The sequence below is a fragment of the Polypterus senegalus genome, chromosome 14 (assembly GCF_016835505.1).
Source record: "Polypterus senegalus isolate Bchr_013 chromosome 14, ASM1683550v1, whole genome shotgun sequence".
Taxonomy (NCBI): Eukaryota; Metazoa; Chordata; class Cladistia; order Polypteriformes; family Polypteridae; genus Polypterus; species Polypterus senegalus.
The window spans coordinates 10,324,963-10,348,269 of record NC_053167.1 but is presented as its reverse complement, the minus strand read 5'-3'; the positions used below and the strand labels follow the sequence as shown (position 1 = coordinate 10,348,269).

General features: G+C 39.0%; 1 protein-coding gene across 2 annotated transcripts in view; it reads left to right on the top strand.

The window, feature by feature from the left end:
* raly (RALY heterogeneous nuclear ribonucleoprotein) overlaps positions 1 to 23,307 on the top strand; it is a 58,637-nt gene that overhangs the window by 34,226 nt on the left and 1,104 nt on the right. For both annotated transcript variants that reach the window (XM_039735743.1, XM_039735742.1), the window contains exons 5-8: positions 3,149 to 3,306; positions 7,112 to 7,225; positions 12,062 to 12,198; positions 21,933 to 21,977. In XM_039735743.1, coding sequence (XP_039591677.1) covers positions 3,149 to 3,306; positions 7,112 to 7,225; positions 12,062 to 12,198; positions 21,933 to 21,974 — 451 coding nt within the window. In that variant the 3' untranslated portion in view covers positions 21,975 to 21,977. The remainder of the gene's footprint in view (positions 1 to 3,148; positions 3,307 to 7,111; positions 7,226 to 12,061; positions 12,199 to 21,932; positions 21,978 to 23,307) is intronic.

Sequence of the window (23,307 nt, the reverse complement as noted above, 5' to 3'; positions counted from 1 at the left end):
AGATGTCCCTGTGAAACCTCAAGCTCCATGATACAACAGCAAACACTCTTAAGAACTGGGAGGTCCACCATGAAATTAGTAGTATTAAACATAAGGTAGCAGTACTCTAGTTAGGTACCCTGTCAAGCTTTGAGTGCTGGGATACAATTACATTTGATCAAACAGCTTGAAGCTTCAAGCGCGGCGTGTATAGAGAACAGTACTCAAGGTACAAATTGGAAGAGGTGACATTACTGCTTACTGGTGAGTACCGGCCCACTTCTGTGGAAGATTATTTGTGCTAAAATTAAATGCAATTCAGTGTGTTAACTGTGTTGAAATGAAATACATATGCAAGTGGAACATTTAATAACACTAAATGTTTTATTACTCATATTTTTATATTCTGTTTAGTCAATATGGTCTATGGAATGGTTAACTGAAACAGCAAAAGTATGTTTTAGCTCACATTGAAAAAGCTTACTCATATGTCAAGTTGTCAAAGCTATTTCCTTTTTATACATGTTAAATTAAGCAGTGCAGTTCAATTTTTGATGGGTTGATTGTTAATCGATTTCATTTGTTAGCAGCACCAAGCTTGGTTTCTTTGTAGGTTTTTATTCATACCCTCTGTCATAACCAGTTATTCTATGGTTTGTAAACTTCTTTCAGCACGCAAGAGAATTAAATCATCATTCAGATTGCCGGCTTCCACTCGTTTAATGAGATGGCGGATCTCCTCCATCATCACCTCCTGGTTCACCTTCTTTCCAAGCAGAACACACTTGCGATTAGATTGCTTCATTCACCCAACTCTTGATGCCCCTTGCCCTACCCTTTGATGGTGATTGTTCATTTGATTGCTTTTAGTCTTGGCACGATTGAAATTTGGTCTTGATTCCAAATGCAATAAATGTGGATCTGCCACTATTGAAACACATTACATCTGCTTTGCTTTTAGTTATGACATCCGATCTGTGGACATGAATTAAAATGCAAGGCACTATTGTTTTGCATTTCAAACTGACACAAAAATTGCTTTCTGTAGTGAAAAGCAATCACACCTTTGGTTGATATGTTTTTAATTATGATACAATAAAGCCGTGCCAAAATTAAATGGCCCACTTGCATATGTATTGCATTTCAATGTAGTTAACACAGCGGATTGCATTTAATTTTAGCACAAATAATCTTCCATACACTTCAAGCTCTGAGTATACATTATGCATTTTGCTAAATTTTCTGTTCACGTGATGCTTAAAAAATCAGTGTCTGAAAGCAAAGAGGTAAGGGTGGGACACCGTTCTTCTCGCCAATGGGAGTAAGCATTCCTAACCAATCAGTTGCGAGGCACGTATCCTTTTATGCCTCCAAAAGGGAACATGCCTAATTTACTCAACAGCACAAGATCTTCCCTAAAGTACTGTATATCATTGTTTGTAAAGACATCACCAGCTTGCTGTTTTTAGCATTCACAGATAGTTTGTTGTTGTCCACCTCATGCTGCTAAATGAGGCTCTGCTTCACCAAGCCACGTTTCATTGGAACTGGTAAAAGGAAGCAAGGGGGATTTAATTTCAAAACATTTTTTAAAGATAAAGACATCTATCCATCCAGTTTTTTAATACGTCTAAAGCAAATGTGGTGTCTGTATCCGCAGCAAAGTATAATGCAGCCGTGACTATTTAGTATTTAAAAGTATATTATGATTGCTTTTTATGACAACTAATTTCTTTAAAATTTGACTCAGAAACTGCGTATACTGGGTATAGGTTTTTATTTTGGATTAGTAGTTGTACTATATGTCAGTGTGTTATTGACTCTCAGCTCTTTAATTAGCCTGATATCTGTGAATGTGGGTGTGTGCATTAATGGGCTTTACTGTGGACTGGTGCTCCCTCCAGGGCTTGTTGCTGCTGCGACAAGTCCCATTTCCTGTAATCTTTAATTTTAATAAAATATGAACTGTATGTCAAAAACTACTATATCTAAAATGACCACATTAAAAGAAAACCACTAAACACACATCAGTCTCAAATATTCCCTTGTTACTTATAAGTATTCTGAGCAAAACTGACTTCAGCAATTCAGTACTAATAATAATTCAGAGTGTCTACTTACCCGAGCACTTTAATGAGTACACAATTACACAGCTCTACATTGTATCATTGATCCTATATATAGCAACAGATAACTGCAGAAGATTACCTGTAGCATAGCTGAACCATTTAAATGTGTCATTATGCACTCTGTTTCCAAAATAGAGCATATGTTTGTGAAAAAAAGGCATTACTTCCAAAAAACTCACTGGCTTAAGAGCTAATTTGGTACCTCTTCCTTTGTAGATAGGTAAGGAGGGGAGGCTTAGAGCTGGCCACTACTCCAGTTGGTTGGAAGAACAATGTCCCACCCTTGCTTCTCTGCTATCAAACATAGATTCTTTAGACAGGAATTGTTTTGCCAGTAGTATTGCACAAGAACGGCATCAAACATGACATGAAGAGAAAAATTAGCAAAATGCATCATTTGCATTCAAACTATGCCACAACGACTTGCAAAATGTGTTTCCTTTGCTGAAAATGTACTCTGTGTGCTTACAAAACATTGCTTGCTTACAGAATGTGTTTTGCTTGATCATGGACTCTTGGCGTTAGCCAAATGTCCTTCGATTATGAGAATTGACTCCTCATTAACAGTAATTGGGACATTGGGTATAAATATAAAAATACCTAACTTATCCTTTAAAATAAATGTCCAATAGAAGTGAGGCAGCACCACTGTCCATTGTGCAACTGCTACGCCCTCCATAGCATACTAATATGTAAGTGTTGCAGTAAGCTTTGTGAGCCGGTTCCATAAGTGGTTGATTTTTTTGATTTTAATACTGGGATTTGTTACGCTAGTTTGACTCCGTTGGATAAGGTTTAGGGCATCTTTGTATTCTTCAGCTTCATCTTCATTTTACACAATTATTATTTTTTTTTTGGTTTGGCTTGGATCTTACAGTTTACGGACATATAGTGAGCCCAATACATGAAGAATTAAGAGAATAATTCCTTCATACAACTACAGTATATGCTTATTTGAGCTGGCAGCTTTATTCTGATGAAGTGTTGGCATTCAACTTTAAACTAATCGAAGCATGTTTTTTATTTTCTGTTTTCGGCAGGCTTTTTGAGTACCAGAGTAGAGCATCACCTGCTCCTCGATTGATTGCTGTCAAGCGTCCACGAGCGGCTATTCCCTTGGTGAGGAGGGTCAGGTCTCTTCCTGTAAAACTTGTCTCCCGCTCTGCAGGCGTGGCAAATATCTCCAACAAACAAAAATGTAAGCAAGATCCCAAGTCAAAGGCATTTGGAAAAAAAAATATATATATGTATATATAGTGTTTGTTGTTTACCTTTCAAATTTCATGGGGTGCTGAGCCAAAACTTCTTCATTAGCTGAGCTTTTTTCACTTATCTGATTTGCCTTTGTGCAGCTGTTGTTTTGCAACTCAAGATTTTGAAAGATTGCAAAGCAGGGAGCTGTTGAGGCAGAATCCAGCAGAGTGTCTCTTCCAGGGCAGTGTGCCAACTTGTTTGTATCGATTTCATTGAGAGCTATAAACAATAAATGGTTTGACTGGTTTGGTGGTGATTTCTAAAGTACTATGTAAATTGCCAAAAGCAGACAGAATAACAAGTAGATGTACAAAGAAAACCGTGACTATAAAGTTAGTCAAAAGATGGTAGGAAATGGCAGCAATTGTGAATATCTTACATTTATCTGCTTAATTAGACTACAACGGACATCTCTTCTGTGATACAAAAATTGAAATGGACAAATCTATAGTATGCCACATTATTGAAAAATAATTACTGTGTAGAGAAAATTACAGTCAAAAATAGAAACCTAATTTCATCCACTTCTGAGGGTTGCTGGGGCAGAGGACAGATTTTGGAGGGACAGTTGGAAATCGACAGTGCATGCCAGTATGAATAGAAGGAACTGCTAAAGGGTGGCATACTCTTCTGTTGGCAGAGTTTGCCCAGTAAGGGGATGAAAAAGGTGGCTGTCTGAGAGAAGGTCTGAAATATTTCCTGAGTAGGCTTAAAGGCAGGTAACTCAATTCAGACTAATGCTGCGTTCCATTTACCCCAGAAGTCGGATGTTGGAGCTCAGAATGAAGTCACACCCGAGTTGACCACGTTCCAGTAAAACATTTGGAAAGCCAATATAGACATGTCCAAGAACACCTTTGTTGTAGTTGCTCCACTGGAATAAATAGCAGTTGATAACAATGCATTACATGGTATTTTGTGTATCCAAACACCATAGCAATATGGCCATCCATAGACGTTGGACAGTACTGTGCGTATGACTGATTTAATGAGACACAAGTACACAGAAGTGCCAATAAACAGTATAATACTACAGCTTTCACTAAAGTTGGCAGTGTACATCACCATTTTGGATTGATGTCATAATCTGAAGTCGGACAAACTGTCACTTGACAGACCAGCCCCAAGTTTCCGAGTTGGAAAACTGACTTAAGGGGGCCTTCCAGTTGAAATTTTCGTCTAGGAACCTTAAAATTCAAAGTTACCACTTCAAATGAAACGCAGAGAGAGTGTGACCAGGATGAAAGCCTGTGTCATCCAGTCCAGCAGATGATAGCCCAAGCGAGGGAACAGAAAGCTGTCTTGCACACTTGGCTTTTGATGTGTCTTTGGGCTCCCTTGGCCTTATTCCAGGGGAGAAAAGCCACACTGCGAGCACAGTGTTTGTTAAGAGTAAACCACAGAAAGTAATTTTCTAAATGTGTCATAAACACTGATGCATTATTATTTATGTAATGTGAGTAATAACAAATCATTTTGCTAAGCAAACATCCATCATCATAGAAAAGTGTCAGAAAAGACATTAAAATAAATATTGTTGAATAAATACAGCTAATACAAGTCAAGGCCTGGTTTAACGAATAAAGGCTGCTGTAGACATGACAACACAAAGTATCACACAAGCAGCAAAAAGTAAACGGGCACATGGTGGGCACACACATTATACTGTATGTGGCGTTTCATGGGCCTTTAATATTTAATGACATTATTTACTGAAGATTAGTTAGGAATCCCGTTTGTTTACTACTTTCTTTGATTTTTAAGTTGGTTAAAGGTTTTGCGTTTATTGGTTATGTGTACCATAATTAAGCCAGTGCTTTGTGAAGAGAGGTATATTATTTTTTTTTCTTTTACTCCATGGCTTGTGTGACAGAAGACTATCTGTGCCAAAATGAAATGCAATCTAATGTGTAACGTATACTGAAATGTTAACGGGTATTTTACTGTTGTGCACTTCATTTTCGCATAATTTGCTTGTCACAATTAAATCTATCATTCAATTATTTACTTTTCAATATAACACCAAATGGAATGCATTGCAATTCTTTCCACAGCCACCTTTCTGGCAAAGCTAAATTAAATCAAAAGACCAATCCGTATCAAGAAATGGAGCAAGGTAATCAACAGTTGGGAGTAAGGGGTGCACCTAACACAACCTCGTGTTCTCAGTCAGTATCAAAAGACTAATTTATTAACAATGATTAAATATTATAATGAGCACTGAGATGTTCCATCCTACCCCCATGCAGGCTTTCCTCCTCTGCTGCCCCTAGAAGAGCTGGATGGCTGCTACTTAGATTACCTGCACTATGGGGTACCCTGGATAGTGCTCAGTAGAAGGCTGTTCAACTTAAGAGGTGCTTTTAAAGATCTTACAGTCAGTCAAATAGTGGCAGTACCCTACTGTCTCTTATCCTGTCTTGCATTATTTTCAAAAAGACAAGCATTTGATAAGGTGGGACTGCTGCCTCCACTAGTTAGACAGGCCAGTGGTGAAGCTGCTGCTGGTATCATTTGCTGCTGGAGTGCTCTCATTAGCTTCTTGTTGTTCCACAGCATCTGTGGTGTGCCTAAGTAACCTGATGTCCTTAAATTGTGGCCATTTTATCCTTTGAGCATCAACCTGTCTCAAATGTTTGACACAGTGCAGATGAAGTAGAAGAAAAAAATGAAATAAAGATAAAAATAAAGCTGGCAAATGTTTGTCTTGCAAATATTTAGATAGTTAAAACAATTATCCCTATTTTGAACTACACTGATAATTAGCTACAAACATTAGACTACATAACCTAAGAGAAAATGTTTTCAGCGAAACCCAAATTATTACCTCTCACTGTTTCATTAAGACACGTCATATATTTAAAGTTAAGCTTGTAGTGGTAACTGTGTGTGTGAGTGAACGTAGTCATGATTGGAGTGGCTTCTTGCCCCTACTGTTGATGCCCCTTGCAACACCTCTTGACACTGAACCTTCATTTGATTTATTAATTTACTTTTGTCACAAATAAAATGTGGTTGTGAAAATTTACTGCACTGCACTCCAGACGGACATGCCATTAAATGTAATGAGTCTGCATTATTTTTAGTTACGGTATATTCACTATGCCATCAAGTGGATGTGAATTCAAATATAATATGCCTTTGTATTTCATTCCATACTGGCACAAATATTACATGTTGCAATCAATCATTTGATTGATTTATTGTTAATTTTGGAGTAGTTTTGTCAAAATAATGCAATTTATATATTGGATGGGATTTAATTTTTGGAATGGATAGTCTTTCTTAATTTAAAGACTAAGCAAACTCATTGGTGTTGTACAGATGCTGATAGCATTTTAATCTAATGTGCATGATAATTAAAACAATTACAATTTTGATTAAATGGTAAAGTTGCACAAATCTTGATCAGTCAAATGCAGCAGCTTCAAATCGCAGATACTCCTAGTCCCTATAAACTCAGTAGTGTTAACAAAAGTCGTCATTGGCTGAAAATGTTTAGTTGCTTGTTGACATCAACTTCCAAAAGGGTACAATTATGTAGCTGTGATCAGGAGAAGGTCATTTGGGAGTCTACTGGACATCTCTCAGTGTTCTGGGTGCAGTGGTCTGCATGTGCTCAGTGTTGTAAGTGAGAGGTAAAGTAGGCATGGGAAAATTCTGGAGGGCCACATCAGACATACAGAGAAAGGGATGCATTCTGAAGATTGAAACAATCAAAGATTTATTTTTTTTTCACCCCTCTACAGTGAAATCAAATGAGCTGCAAGCCATCAAATCAGAACTTACACAAATCAAGTCTAATATTGATGCTCTTTTGGGCCGCCTTGAGCAGATCACAGAACAGAAGCCTTCAACAGAAGGTAAGCTGGGTGAGGGCCATGGGGGCGCTGCTTGGGACTGACGTTGAACTGAAAGTGAACTAGCATAGTGGAGCTCCGTTCACACTAGAATTGCAGCCTGGCCTAGCTCAGTTTTCTTTGGGTTAGGCTGTAACCTAAGTACTTGTTTTCTGCAATATATTTCAAAAGTCAGTAAGCTCTCTTATTAATCCTCTTAAGCCTGTATAATGTGCTTCATTATCAGATGATATACTTTAAAATGAACATTTGTAGTGTGTGGGTGTATTCACCCCGCAGTCGTCTGGTGACCTGTCTAGGGTTTGTTCCTACTTTGTGCCCTAAGCTAGCTGGGATAGGCCGTAGTCCCCCTGCAGTCCTGGTCAGAATTACGTGGGTTAGAAAATTACAGGAAATTTTAACATCTTAACTCCAAGTAAGACATTTTTTGATTCATTACAAAATAAATTTGCATTAATAAAAAAAAATTACAGCAAATGTCTAGTTACAAGAAAAAGTAAAACATTTGTGCCTGTGCTGCTGGTTCATAATAACTTGTTTCTAACCATTAACTTATTAATGGTTATAATGAGTTAATTTTGTGTCACCCACCTGTGTTAAACCATGTAGCAAAAAAATGTACTTGAGGTCTTAAAATGTCTTATCTAGTTGTATCCTTACAATGCCACAAATGAGCATCTTTGCTAAAATATTGTAAAATGGACCACTTTGGAAAATCATGTCATGAATGGCAGTGCGAAAAATTGAAAGGGGAGTGAGCTTTTGAAGTGAAGACCTGCTTCCTCCCACATTCATTTGCCATTCTGCCACAAAGCACTATTTCTGGGGTTTTCAAGGCAGCTTGTTAAGCTACACTGTTGAGCTGACCACATTCTTGTTGAAGTACCTCAGATATGCACAGATATGGTGGATACTTCTGACTGGTAATGTTTTCTATCGCTTTTCTTTCATAATTGTTCACCTCTACCAGACTATGCTCTGGAGTGTTGATATAATATTAAGGGCTAAGAAAGACCATAAATAAGCTGCTACTGGGCAGGACTCCTGACCAATGAATGAGTGAGGTGGGTCTTCAGTTCAAACGTTTGCTCTTATTTGAGCGCATTTCCCAGCTGTTTATGAGAGGATTGTCTGGAATTGGTTTATTTATTTCACAATATTTTATTTAAATTTTAGGTACTGGGAATGTTGTGAGCATACGACTGAAGGGATTTAAATGTGCATTATGCAATACAAGTGAACTAATATCTTTTTCATGGAAGTTTTGATAGTGTTTGCTGTTTGTTTAGTGTTGGACCCCTTAGAAGCTTATTGTGTCAGGAACTTTACCTCTGCTTTCCTTTAAAACATGAGATTACACATTTTTCTCGGCCATTAATACAACACAGGGCAACACAAGTAACAGATAAGTTCTCACTTTTGGGTGGCCTGTTCCTTTATTCCCTGAGCTCCTATCATTTGTCAAACGTTCTGTATTTGTAAGTAGAGGTGTTCTTTGGGAGTGGCGACTAGGGCAATCGCCCCAGGCCCCGCGATAGGAGATTCTTTTGTCACCGTCAGCTCATCATACAAATATGCGGGGCCTCTGCAAGACATTTAAATCTGTTATAGACTGAAATACGGTACGTGGTGGATTTCTTCGGGATAAGGCACCATGTTTTTTTTTTTTATGGCTCTCGGCCCCGCATATGACACTCGCCCAAGGCCCCGCGTACGCCTAAGGCCACCTCTGTTGTAAGTGCTTTTAGACTAGAAGTTGCATCCTAAATTAGGGCTGTGGAGTGAAAAGAGTTGGTTGTAGGGTAAGATTACTAATTCAAAGACTAAAGGAGCATCTTCAAAGAAAAGTTCTTGTGTAGTGAAGACATGCTCTTAGTTAAAAAGCTTGAAATTAAGAGTCTGATTGACTTGCCATAGGTAAAGCTGTACAGAATGACTAGAACTTGCTGAGGCTCATGCACATGCACGTAGATTCTTTATATTTATATCTATCTATATATATATATATAATTCACTAAGGCAAGACGACCATGGAAAGCAGGCCAGAAGGGGCGTGGATTCACTAAGCCGCCGACAAGTGAGACACCTATGGCGCACGCAGGAAGGAGCCACGCCCACCAACTCCAAGACCATTGGATACGACGACAACTTGCAGAGCCACACCCACCAACTCAGACGCGACGACACAGAAAAAATGGTGTCATTTATATTCGTCTGTCGTAGAGGCAACATGCAGCTCTGACCCACGCTGACTGTTCATAGAGGCATGTTTCTCGCGGAGATGAATTGCCATATGCAACGTATAAAACGGTTTGAGAGGGGTATCCCATGGGATCCTTAAAACATTCCTTTACAACTGAGGTTAGAACACAATGAAGTAAGCAGCCTTTAAAAAACGAGTTTTCGGTTATGACGCACGACCACGTGACCATAGCAAACTGTTTTACACGCTACATACAGCAATTCGCATCCGCGACAAACATGCGTCTTCTTAGATGCTCCTGCACTTTGTACACACCCTCCTCCCACCTCGCAACTACCGTGGTCCGGTGTCTTGGTGGATTATATATAGAAAGGCAGCCAAAACCGCACAGAGCAATGAAAAGTCTACGTGAGTCACAGGTGCATTTGAACTGTACAAAGACGACAACGACTCGAGTGACGAGTTGAAGGTGGCCACATGAGCAGGCAGTGCATACTAAACGAGAAATCAGCAGACTAGCATGACGGAGGGAGCGGAGTGGATGTCCTTCTGCTCTCCTCCCGTTCCACCCTCTGCGCCACACGGACGATTGTGTGTTGGTTCGTTCCGTGCATTGGTTAAAACCCAATGAAGGAAGCAGTCTTTAAAAACCAATAAGCCCTGTGCCTCTGTTTCATTACCGTCTCACCTGCTTCACCAATGCAGGCCCCGCAACAGGGCAGCCAACCGGGTAACCAAAGTCTTTGGGTTCAGGGGGGAGTATGGTTACAAAGCTGAAACTTAAAGGAATTGACGGAAGGGCACCACCACGTGTGAAGACTTTCGCTTCATTTGACTCAACACAGGAAACCTCACCCGGCCCGGACACGGAGAGGATTGACAGATTGATAGCTCCTTCTCGATTCTGTGGGTGGTGGTGCATGGCAGTTCTTAGTTGGTGGAGTGATTTGGCAGGTTATTTCCGAAAACGAACGAGACTCCCGCCTGCCAAATAGTTACACGACCCAACAGCGGTCGGCGTCCAAATTCTTAGAGGGACAAGTGGCTTTCAGCCACGTGAGATTGAGCATTAACAGGTCTGTGATGCACTTGTATGTCCGGTACTGCACGCGCGCTACACTGAATGGTGTCTACCCGGCGCGGGGAGGCGTAGGTAAGCCGTTGAACCCCGTTCGTGATGGAGACCGTGGCTTGCAATTGTTCCCCACGAACGAGAAATACCCAGTACGTGCGGGTCACACGCTCGCACTGATTACGTCGCTACCCTTTGTAACCCCCATGTTCATGTGACTTTGTGGATTATATATAAAAAAGCATCCGGAACCGCAAAGAACAATGACAATTCAACGTGGAAACCGACTGAGGCGGTGTTTGGAAAATTAACAGTCAACGTGACTCACAGGTGCGTGTGGACTGTACACAGACAAAGACTCAGGTAGGGAGTTGGGGCGGGCACATAAGCGGGCAGTGCGTACTGAACGAGCCGCTCAACCTCGCCCTTCACTTTGAAGGAGGAGGCGCACGGCGCCTCCGGTTTTCAGTCACGGACAATTGTATGTTGGTTCGTAGCGTGCATTGTTGCAATGTTACTTTTCTTGGTGGTTTATTAAATTACGGATTTTTCAAATGTTTATTTTTTCCTCTGTGCTTAAAAATCATTTAAAAAGCGGCCTGATTAGGCGGCGTATGCTACGCCGCGGGTTGGCTAGTATTTTATAAATATTTAGGCAGTTGCATCATTCAGTAGCCTCTCTTTTCTCTTTTTAAACCCCTGTCCCCTCAGTTAATCTATGTTGCTCCAGCACATGCTATAGGCAGATATTTTCTACCAAATCAATCAGTCTCTGCACCTAACCCCTTGTCTGGAAAAACAAAATGGAGTGATCTTGACAGAAACTGAACAAAGCTATCCAAAAGGCATTCAACACCTTTCAGCAATCAGATTATTTCCAGCGTACTGAACACATTATTTACATAAAGCCCCACTCAGCTCATTGCATTTTCCCCAAAATGAAAAGTTAAACAGAAGAAAAGATAAAAATACTGAAACAGACCATCCTTCAATAAACAAATACTTCAATTTCCCCAAGCACATGTGTCAGTCTTTTCAAATGCCATCAATGTAAGTAACTGTTAGTCTAACAAGAGCATAAAACATGCTGAGACAGCATAGAAGAATTTTCTCATTTTTTTAATACTGTCATTGATTCAGCATAGTTTAACCTAGGAGATGAAGTAGATGAGGAAATAGCGATCCACTTATCTATCCATTAGCATCTCTCTGCTCATTACCACTCATTATCAGAATACCGGCTGATACTCTGTGCTTCAGTCTCTCTTATCTCAGGCATACATGAAGATGAGCTAGATATGGGCACCAGCACTGTTGGACTTTACTGACTGCAGTTAAGATCATGAAGGACTCCCTTACAACAAACACCAAGCATCCTAAATACTGGTTCATCAAGCTGAATACAATTAACCCAGCATCTGTACTCAGTTGAGCGCCTTCCATTCTTAAAGGGCCTGCAGTTTCCATCCATTATGTAACAAGATTAAGCTGCATTAGAAAAAAGTTAAAATTCTCTATCAGCCTGTTGGCTTCCTGGTACTGACATTCCAATTTGTATCTGCAGCCATCAGAAAGTCAGAAGACTGTAGAAGTGAAGTATCTCATGATGATTCTGCCTCAGACATAGAAGACTCCACAGAAGAACAACTGAATGGGGATGATGGAGAGGATGGTATGCATGATGAGAATGAAGATGATGTGGTAAGCTCATTAAATTTTAATGGAGTGTTGTAGGAGGAGTTTACCCATTTTGGCTTTTTACATCACTGGGCCCACAACTGATACTGTAGACTGTTTGTTTTAAATCCATTGCTTGTACAAAGAGCTATACTTTAATAAAATGAATTAATTTTCTGCTCCTCGCTAAAAGTATTTAATGTGAAAATCCGTCAAGCTTACCATCTGTACCTTTCATAATTGTGGTAACCATGGTCTATTCAAGGTCAGCGTGATTATTATTTTTTCTTTTTATCTACTTGTCAGTGTGATTTTTTTTTTCATCAACTTAAGCTATATTTTGTGTTTGTTTTTTTTTTGCATCTTTAGACTTGTTTTTAAAAAATTTTTTTGGAAATGTTACACTTAACATTTTATGCACTGTTAATATTGCATTAAATCATTGAGGATTTTAGCTCATTTTAGATCACTTTGAAAATGAGTAGTTGGAAGAAAAGTACAAATGATTAAACTTTGGAATTTGGTGTGGTAATCCCCAGTTAGTCCATATCCTGAAGAGTCTCCTTCTGAAAAGCACCAGCACCAAACCAGACCCCATTTTGTCATTCTTGAAATGAGGAGTTGCTGCCCTCTACAGGGGTTTGCGGGCCCTTCTTCTTTACAATTCTGCACGTTCATGTTTCAAGCCTGCTGCTTATCACAATTGGCAGCATAGTCCGATTTAATCTACACTAAGATCTTTAGGTTGAATAAGTATCAATGCATGTGTCTTTAATATGAAAGTATTTACGTTTACCTATTTTAATAAGTCATTATGTGGGCAGACATTAGGAAGACTCACTTAACATCTGTTGACAGAGAATAATATGAAGGATGCATTTATTAAACCCTAAAAAACACGAAGATAGGAACAAAACGAAACAAGAACATAACGGTGCTGTGCTATATTTAGGATCACGACCTCTGTAACAGTGTTACAGGTAATGCATTAAAAGAAACGTGTTATGTTGTTAAGATTAATTTTTAAAGTGATGAGTAACCTAATGCAAAACTTATTTTAGTGAAGTGAAAAATCCCCGTGTTTTAATTATCACAGCAGCACTGGATGTTAAGCAAGTCGCACAAGTGCTAGTTTGCCAGTCCTTTGTTGGGCTCAGTCATACAGCCATGCAGAAAACTATGTTGTCTGCAGTGAACTACCAAAAACATATTAGTAAAGTGCCAGTCTAGTTTTAATCTAGCTATTTTCTATCGACATGATGAAACAGTGTGATGGAGTGATACAGCGGCCAGTGTTCATACCACAAATCACCAGAGGCTCAGGCTGAGATGTGAAAAGTGGATGGATGCTCTTTACTTCAGAGCACATGAAGGACTAAACATGTTTCAAAAAGACAAAATGATTGTGTTTGACTGTTCATTTCATGAAGGGGTCTTTATGGGCAGAAGGTTCCTTCATGGGTATGGCCATTCAAATGTGCAGTTTTTTATATGAAAGATGAAGAAATAATGCAAAAATAACGCACAAATCATAATGCATTACATTTTATACTAATTATATCATATACTGTATTTAGTTATTTTTTTGTAATAAGTAATGTAACTAAATTTCTTTTAAAAGTAACTAGGGGGCTTTGCCCCCTGCCTGCGCTACGCGGCAGCAACTTTGCGTCTCTGATGCTCACGTATGTGGATTTCACTTTCACCAAACAACAAAACTTTTAATTCTCGTGGATAGGCCTCTTCATTGGGAAGAAACACTACTTTTCCCTGATGGCAACACGAATTAGACGATCTACAAATCTCCGACTTAGGTGATATGACAGAAGTATTCAGATATTGTCTATGTCCATATATTCAATCTCTTTTTGCTTTTACCTTTTCGTCAGTATCACATTGAATTTTGATTCCGTGTTTGTAATTACATCGTGACAACACAACATATAACTGCCGGTGAGTGAATATAATTTCTTTCTCTCTACCCGAATTGTGTCTGACAATAGCATTCACACAAATGAGAAATGACTGAACCGTGTGCGTGGTTGTAAATGATTTAGATGTGGGCAGGACTTTTCCAAATCTCTTTGCATAAAGTCTTGTGTCGTGGGGCTTTAAATTTTCTCTCGTGGGATTTCACTTTCACCAAACAACAAATCTTTTAATTCTCATGGATAAGCCTCTTCATTGGGAAGAAACATTACTTTTCTGTGATGACAACACAAATTAGACAATCTACAAGTCCCGACTTAAAGTTTAAATCCGAACAATATATTCGATCTATTTTCGTTATTCTTTTACTTCACCGAGTAATAATTTCCGTTTGTTTACGCTAATGTGATTTTTACTGTCATTTTTTTGAGACTTTCAAATTTTCGTACTTCCATTATCTCTAACCTGTTTTGCATGTGTATCACACCAACATTTTTGAATTCTTTTTGACGTTCTACTTTGTCATCTACTCTTTGTCGTTTATTTCTGGCCTCTGGCGTGGTTAAATCTCTGGTCACAAAGTCTCATCTACAGGACGTGAAAGTGTCTCTCTGAGAAAGTCACGTCTCGTCTCTCTTCCCAAGATTTTTTATCTATGCTAATGAAAGGCAAAGCCCTCACTGACTCACTCATCACTAATTCTCCAACTTCCTGTGTAGGTGGAAGGCTGAAATTTGGCAGGCTCATTCCTTACAGCTTACTTACAAAAGTTGGGCGGGTTTCATTTCGAAATTCTACACGTAGCGGTCATAACTGGAACCTAATTTTCTCCATTATTCTGCAATGGAGTTGAGCTCGATGGCCGTGGGGGGCAGAGTTTCGTGTGACATCATCACGCCTCCCACGTAATCAGGTGAACTGACTGTCAACGCAGTATGTAGAAAACAATGAAGAGCTCCAAAAAGCGCTGAAGAAAACATGCATTACACAATTGAGAAGAGAGCGAAACAATAAGAAGCGAACGAGTGACACATACAAGCATATTCATGAGTGCAACTACTTCGGAAACAAAGCACGGTGTAAACCTAAAGTTTAAATTAAGTTCATAGACAGGCTGCTGCTGGCGTTTGTCATGCCCACGGCTAATGCGGGATACGTTTAATGAGAGGACGCAGGATATAAACGAGAGTTTTGATCACTTTGTTACTAAGTTAAAATTGCTGGTGAAGGACTGTGCTTATGCAAATTCCGAGAGACTGTGTTTGTGGGGGGATTGACAGTTAAGGTGGGTGGGGGAGTCACGTCATCATCTCCCCTCCCATTCACTTCATTTCGCTCTGAGCTGAGCTCCGCAGCTAACACAGTCTTGCGGAAGCAACTTTGTGACGCTGCCACCAAATACTCACAGAAAAATCCACAAGTTAATACACATGCTGTCTCTAGAGTTTCTCCACACTCTGAATCCTCCAGGCACTACTTACAAAAGGTTACATTGACAATCGTGTTATGTTATTTTTAAAATGTTTCCTTTTCTTAGCACAAGCACAGCTGAGAAGCTTTGATGCATATGCTCCATAACGCGTTAAAAAATAACGCATTTAATCACACTTTGCATTCCAAGCAAAGGGGAACTTCTGTCAATGCATTATTTGCTGGTACACCAATTACATTGATGCACACATCAGAGCTACAAAACTGTAACAGTCGGAAGAAAGCGCGTAGCTAGGACTGATTGGAGGAAAATTTCATTTCAAAAGACTACCCGACGGAAGCCTTGATAAAAGCGTGGTTTTGCGCACATTTATATATATGTATATATATGTGGATGTATATGTATATACAGTCATGTGAAAACATTAGGACACCCTTTGAAAGCATGTGGTTTTTTGTAACATTTTTAATAAATGGTTATTTCATCTCCGTTTCAACAATACAGAGAGATTAAAGTAATCCAACTAAACAAAGAAAACTGAAGAAAAGTCTTTTCAAGATCTTCTGTAAATGTCATTCTACAAAAATGCCTATTCTAACTGAGGAAAAGATAGGACACCCTCACATGTATTCCCTCTTAAATTGGCTCAGATCTCACACAGGTATATCACACCAGGTGCACATAATTAGTAGATCGTTACTCTGCATGTTGAATGAGGCTTGCCCTATTTAAACCTCAGACATTTAGTTTGGTGTGCTCCTGACTGTTGAAGTGAGAGTGAGCACCATGGTGAGAACAAAAGAGCTGTCAGAGGACTTCAGAAAAGATTGTAGCAGCCTATGAGTCTGGGAAGGATTTAAAAGATCTCAAAGATTTTGAAATCAGCCATTCCACTGTCCGGAAGATAGTCTACAAGTGGAGGGCTTTCAAAACAACTGCCAACATGCCCAGGACTGGTCGCCCCAGCAAGTTCACCCCAAGAGCAGACCGCAAGATGCTAAAAGAGGTCTCCAAAAACCCTAAAGTGTCATCTCGAGAACTACAGCAGGCTCTGGCTACTGTTGATGTAGAAGTACATGCCTCTACAATCAGAAAGAGACTGTACAAGTTTAACTTGCATGGGAGGTGTGCAAGGAGGAAACCTTTGCTTTCCAAGAGAAACATCGAGGCCAGACTGACATTTGCCAGAGATAAAGTTGACAAAGACCAGGACTTCTGGAATAATGTTCTTTGGACAGATGAGTCCAAAATTGAATTATTTGGACACAACAGCAGAGGACATGTTTGGCGTAAACCAAACACAGCATTCCAAGAAAAGAACCTCATACCAACTGTGAAGCATGGAGGTGGAAGTGTCATGGTTTGGGGCTGCTTTGCTGCAGCAGGACCTGGTCAGCTCACCATCATAGAATCCACGATGAATTCTACTGTGTATCAGAAGGTGCTTGAAGAACATGTGAGACCATCAGTTAGAAAATTAAAGCTGAAGCGGAACTGGACCATGCAACATGACAATGACCCAAAACATACTAGTAAATCAACCAAAGATTGGCTGAAAAAGAAGAAATGGAGAGTCCTGGAATGGCCAAGTCAAAGTCCAGATTTGAATCCCATTGAGATGCTGTGGGGTGACTTGAAAAGGGCTGCACGTGCAAGAAACCCCTCAAACATCTCACAGCTGAAAAAGTTCTGCATTGAGGAGTGGGGTAAAATTTCCTCAGACCGATGTCGAAGACTGGTAGATGGCTACAAGAACCGCCTCACTGCAGTTATTTCAGCCAAAGGAGGTAACACTCGCTATTAGGGGCAAGGGTGTCCTATCTTTTCCTCAGTTAGAATAGGCATTTTGTAGAATGACATTTACAGAAGATCTTGAAAAGACTTTTCTTCAGTTTTCTTTGTTTAGTTGGATTACTTTAATCTCTCTGTATTGTTGAAACGGAGATGAAATAACCATTTATTAAAAATGTTACAAAAAACCACATGCTTTCAAAGGGTGTCCTAATGTTTTCACATGACTGTATACTGTATACATGTGTGTATATGTATATAAATGTTTGTTTATGTGTGTGTGTATATGTGTGTATATATATATATATATATATATATATATATATATATATATATATATATATATACTAATAAAAGGCAAAGCCCTCACTCACTCACTCACTCACTCACTGACTCATCACTAATTCTCCAACTTCCCGTGTGGGTGGAAGGCTGAAATTTGGCAGGTTCATTCCTTACAGCTTCCTTACAAAAGTTGGGCAGGTTTTATATCGAAATTCTACGCGTAATGGTCATAACTGGAAGCAGTTTTTCTCCATTTACTGTAATGGAGATGAGCTTCAACGCCGGGGGGAGTTTCGTGTGACATCATCACGCCTCCCACGTAATCACGCAGTACATAGAAAACCAGGAAGACCTCAAAAAGCGCTGAAGAAAACATATATATTGAGAAGGCAGCGAAACAATAAGAAGCAAGCGAGTGACATATACAACCATATTCATGAGTTCTGCTACTTGAAACAAAGCACGATGTAAACCTACACTTTAAATTAAGTTCATAGACAGGCTGCGCTGGCGTTTGTAATTTAGTGCCTGCCCATATAAGGCCGTCCGTCAGCGGCAATCCAATAGCAAACTCCACTAAATATTCACGGGTTAAGGACTGTGCTTATGGAGAGGAAGATGAGATGGTCAGGGTGGTGTTTGGCACAAACTCAGCGAAACTGCGAGAGAAAGTTTTAAGTGCCAGGACTAAGGTAACATTAAATACAGCCATGGACATAGCACGAGATGGCACCAGCACAGCTGGGAACCTTCGATGCATGTACACCGAGTGGCTCACGTGAACTGACGCAGTGCACAGATAAAAGCAACAGTTCCAAAGAGCTGAACAAAACCGAATTACACAATTGAAAAGGCAGCAAAAATATGAAGCGCCTGATAAGCATATTCATAAATGCAGCTACTGTGGAAACAAAGCACACGGTGGAAAAAGTCAATGTCCCGCTAAAGGAAGACAGTGTAAAAAACCCGTGCATGCAGTGTGTCAGGTCTCAGATAAAGAAGAAGACGAGCTGTTTATTGATGCAGTAAGAAACGAATCGATGAATGAAACCTGTCATCTTTACAACGATTGACAAACACGGAATGTAACTTGAACACAACACATCCTACAAATACGAACCTGATTGAAAGAAATAATGATAATCAAATCCTTGATGACAGCAACACTCAGTAACACTCACAAAACAAATACTGTATATTGACAGTCATGTTACGTTATTTTTAAAATGTTCCCTTTTCTTTTCTAGCTTTTTTAACACACTACTTCTCCGCTGCGATACGCGGGTATATATATATGTATATATATATATCCCGATCTACATACTCGAATAATGGATACTTTATTCGCCATCAATGATTGTTTTGGTAAAGCCATACTCAGTGTATTCATTAGATGAACGGTAAAAAAGTAAGAGCGAGGGAGGATGACTCATTGAGGCATGCAGGCTGTAGTGCGCGTCAACTCTATCTGAATTGCGCGATCACATTTGAAAAATATATCTTTTCAAGTTCTATTTAGTCCATATGTGTCAAACTCAAGGGCGGGCCACATCCGCCCGGCATGTAATTATATCCGCCCGAGATCATTTTATATACTGTATTATTGTTATTAAAGCCCGGTATATGAAGCGCTGGTAACACAATAAACTACAGATCCCATAATGCAGCGCTTCAGCCGCCTTGCCGAACAAGTTATTGCGAAGCTAGCTCACACGATGCTGAAGAGAAAAGTTGATTCTGAAAATAGAGCCTTTAAAAACCGATGGGAGGCTGAGTATATGTTTACTGAACCCGTGTGTCTCATTTGTGGAGCTAATGTGGCTGTAATTACAGAATTTAATCTAAGACGGCACTATGAGATAAAACATCAGGGTAACCTGAATGCAATGCAGAAGATACAGAAAGCAGCATAATTAAATAAGAATCTGACACTTCAGCGGACGTTTTAACCCATGCACAATCACAAAGTGATTTCAAGTGAAGCTGCTTTTATGGGAGACACAAATGCACCAGTGCACCTTGCCCCACTTTCCCTGTTGCCAAGTAATGTTAAACCAAGTCGTCACTACGGTGTTCCCAAATACGCACTTTGCTGATAAACTGAGCACACTGCGCACTGAGTTTGCACGGCGCTTTGGTGACTTTGAAGAACAAAAAAAGTCCGTCTACATGCGGCTCGAACCTTGTGCATGTTTGGTAGCACATATCTGTGTGAGAAGCTCTTCTCAGTGATAAAGACTAACAAAACAGCACACAGGAGTCGCCTCACTGATGAGCACCTGCAATCCATCCTGAGAATCTCCACAACACAGAACCTCACAGCAAACAGAAACGAACCTGTGGCCAAAAAAAGATGCCAGGTGTCCAGCTCTAAAATGACATATGAGCAAAGACAACTGAATGATTTGATTTGTTATTGCTGAAAGGAACACATTTTATTTATATTTCCAGGTTTTGTTATGCAGCATGTTCATATTTGAATTTGTATAATTTTGACAGGATATATTTTTATGGAGAGCAAAATCTTTTGGGATATTTAAAATCTAAGTTTATTTTTATATAAAATTACATAAGAGTAAAGAAATTTGAATGTTTGTTCTTTTAACGTTTACTTTATTTCTAACTTGTATAATTTAGACAGGATATATTTTTATGGAGAATAAAATATTATAAGTTGTTTAAGGTTTGAGTTGATTTATTCACGAATAATATTCCTGTCTGTTTTTACCATTCCTACCAAAGATATTTCTGTCGACTAAATAAAAATTCCTTCTATTTAAAATTTAAATAGAACTTGAACAAATACGATAGTTCATAATATCCACGCAGACTTGCACGTAAGAGGAGTCATCCGTTTTAACAAATGCAGCGTATTGCACTGATCCGAAATAGCTCTGTGTGTATATATGTAGATATGTATGTATATGTATATATGTTTATATTTGTGTGTGTGTATATGTATGTGTATATATGTAGATATATATGTATGTATAGATATGTATATATATATATGTTTGTGTGTGTGTGTAAATATATATATATATATATATATGACAACACTCATCACTCACAACAGTGACAAAACAATTACATTGACAATCATGTTACGTTATTTTCAAAATGTTTCCTTTTCTTTTTCATTGCTTCTTTAACACACTACTTCTCGCTGGCTGGTATTTTACTAGTATATATATATATATATATATATATATATATATATATATATATATATATATATATTCATGACAATGACAATGTCAATCATGTTACGTTACTAAAATGTTTCCTGTTCTTTTTCATTACTTCTTTAACACACTACTTCTCCGCTGCAAAACACAGGTATTTTGCTAGTTATAATATAGATACATTCCCAAAACTGCTTGGGAGGCTCTCATTTTTAGATTAAAGGTGGCAGTTGATGTTTAATCTTATTTTTGGGTACCTTTATGACATCAGGGTGTTTTTCCAAAGGAGGGGACTTGTGCATGTAAACACGAGTTTTTAAGAAAACCAATTTCTGCCTTTACCCACTTTGTCCCAGTTGTGTTTGTGCGTGTGTGTAAATGTGCTCAATGTGAGTTTATTATCTGTTTCAACACGGTAACTGCTAAATTACTCCAAACTTCCGGATGGAAGACCCTCATCACTGTGATGCTGTCCTGGCGAGTTACACCCAGTGAGGCCCTCCAAAACTGGCATTTTTCTGTTTCTCTGTTGAAATCCTCTATGACCAATAATTTGTTGTGAAGTGACTTGCTTGTGTAGGTGTGGTCTCTAGGTGTGGTGGTGTGATGAGATGCTATTGTTGCTTTTCCTGCTAGTATATCCACCAGTTTAGGTGTAGTGGAGGGAGGGTTAAGGGAAGGGAAGGTGATGGGTGACTTTCTGGGGTTTAAAATTAGGTTATATAATTAACTCATTCCATGTTAAATTTTTTATTAATATGAGCTAAAAATAATTGAATCGTGAAAAAAAAAATTTCACCTTCAGATGAATGCCTTCTGTGTTCCCTGGGGGTTGGTGACATGGGGTTTAAATTAACTCTGTTCAAGACCAGGATGCAAGTTTATAAAGGAGATGAGCTGAATCATAAGAGGTGCCTGTTGTTACAAAAATGCTAAATGTTTAGAGGACAAATGAAGCTAACCAACTACCTACATAAAGCAAAACTGATAGTTTTGCCCGTCAAATTATTGCCTTTTGTTATATTTATTGGCGACTATTGAGGGAAGCGCATAAAAACAATAGCAGTACCAGCATCTAATTCTTGGGTAAACGTGTGTGATATGTAATTATATATTTTTTTGTATTCCCCCCCTAGGAAAACCAGCCCCTGCCAGAGATTGAGGAGCTGCTACAGTGAAAGGTGTGTCTTGTGATTCTGTGCAAAGGACTGAAGCCCACCACACTACAACACCACTTTATCGGCTTAGCTGCTATTATAAGCATGCCACATTATAGTGTTTAAATGACCAGAGTGACAACTTTGCTCCATGCAATACTGTGACGTTCAATATGACACTTCAGCTTTACCTCAACTGTGGGCATTCAAAAATATATTTTACTGTCAGCCTAAAAATGAAACAATAACTTCCATTTTATGTGGCATCCATCATTAATGGTGAGAATAATAGTACTGCAGCATTTTGTGTGCATGTCTCACAGAACGAAACTGGCTGTTTAGCGGAGAGTTGGAACCATGACACATAATTCTTACTGACCTAAGTACAGCTGTGTCACCTTGAGGAGTATTTACAAAAGGGTCAGGTGACAATCTTTGATCCCTCTACAAAGACCACACACATCCCCAAATATAACTGGCAGCAACACAGTAAGAAGCTCTGTCATAGGTAGGCAAACTGTCCAGTTTTGTGGAGTACAGCTGCAACCTGCCGTTTGTAATTCCCTGCATCCTATGCATGCGTTGCACTCATACTGTCCAACACTTTGGTAATCCCTCAGCGACGACGGCATGTCTCTGTCGAGGGACCATCCGTTGTTATGCTTTTTCCAGATCTTATAAGGTACTGAGTCAAAAACGTTTAAGCAGAAGGCTGACATTCAGTATGTAATACGTTTTTAAATGTTTTATTAATAAATGTGGAACTTTTCTGTAAAGTAACATTATGCATAGACATGTTCAATGCAAGTCCTGAAAATCTGGTTACGAATGTTGTTTGGAATGAATCTGGTTTGTAACCTGACAGCCATCTGTATTAAAAAAAAATAAAAATCAGGGTGAGGGTGCATCATCTTACATAAAATAACATCTGGCACCCCACACCTAATCACGTGCATAAAAAAAAATTAAAAATGAGTGTTGTTGTGTGTAAATGATGTGACCAATCTTGAAATTTGCCTTAAAAATGAAGAAGAAAAAAAAAAACTACAGTGTAACTTTAAGAGACTGCAAGATATATAAAGGAATTAGAACATTTTTATTATAAAGGAGTAAAACATTTAATTCCAAGTAGTATATTTAACTGATTTGGTTTCAAATGATAAAACATTACACTCTTTTATCACTTGTAAATGCACAACAAACTAGGTTATGGACTGGCAGATTAAAACTGAAATGTTCGGACTCGATTTTACGACTCAATAGATGACAGTTTTAACAGCAGTGAAACTCTCCTACTACAGAATGCGCACTTGGGCTCCAACAGCTCACTAGGTGGCATGTCCTCTAAACTGGG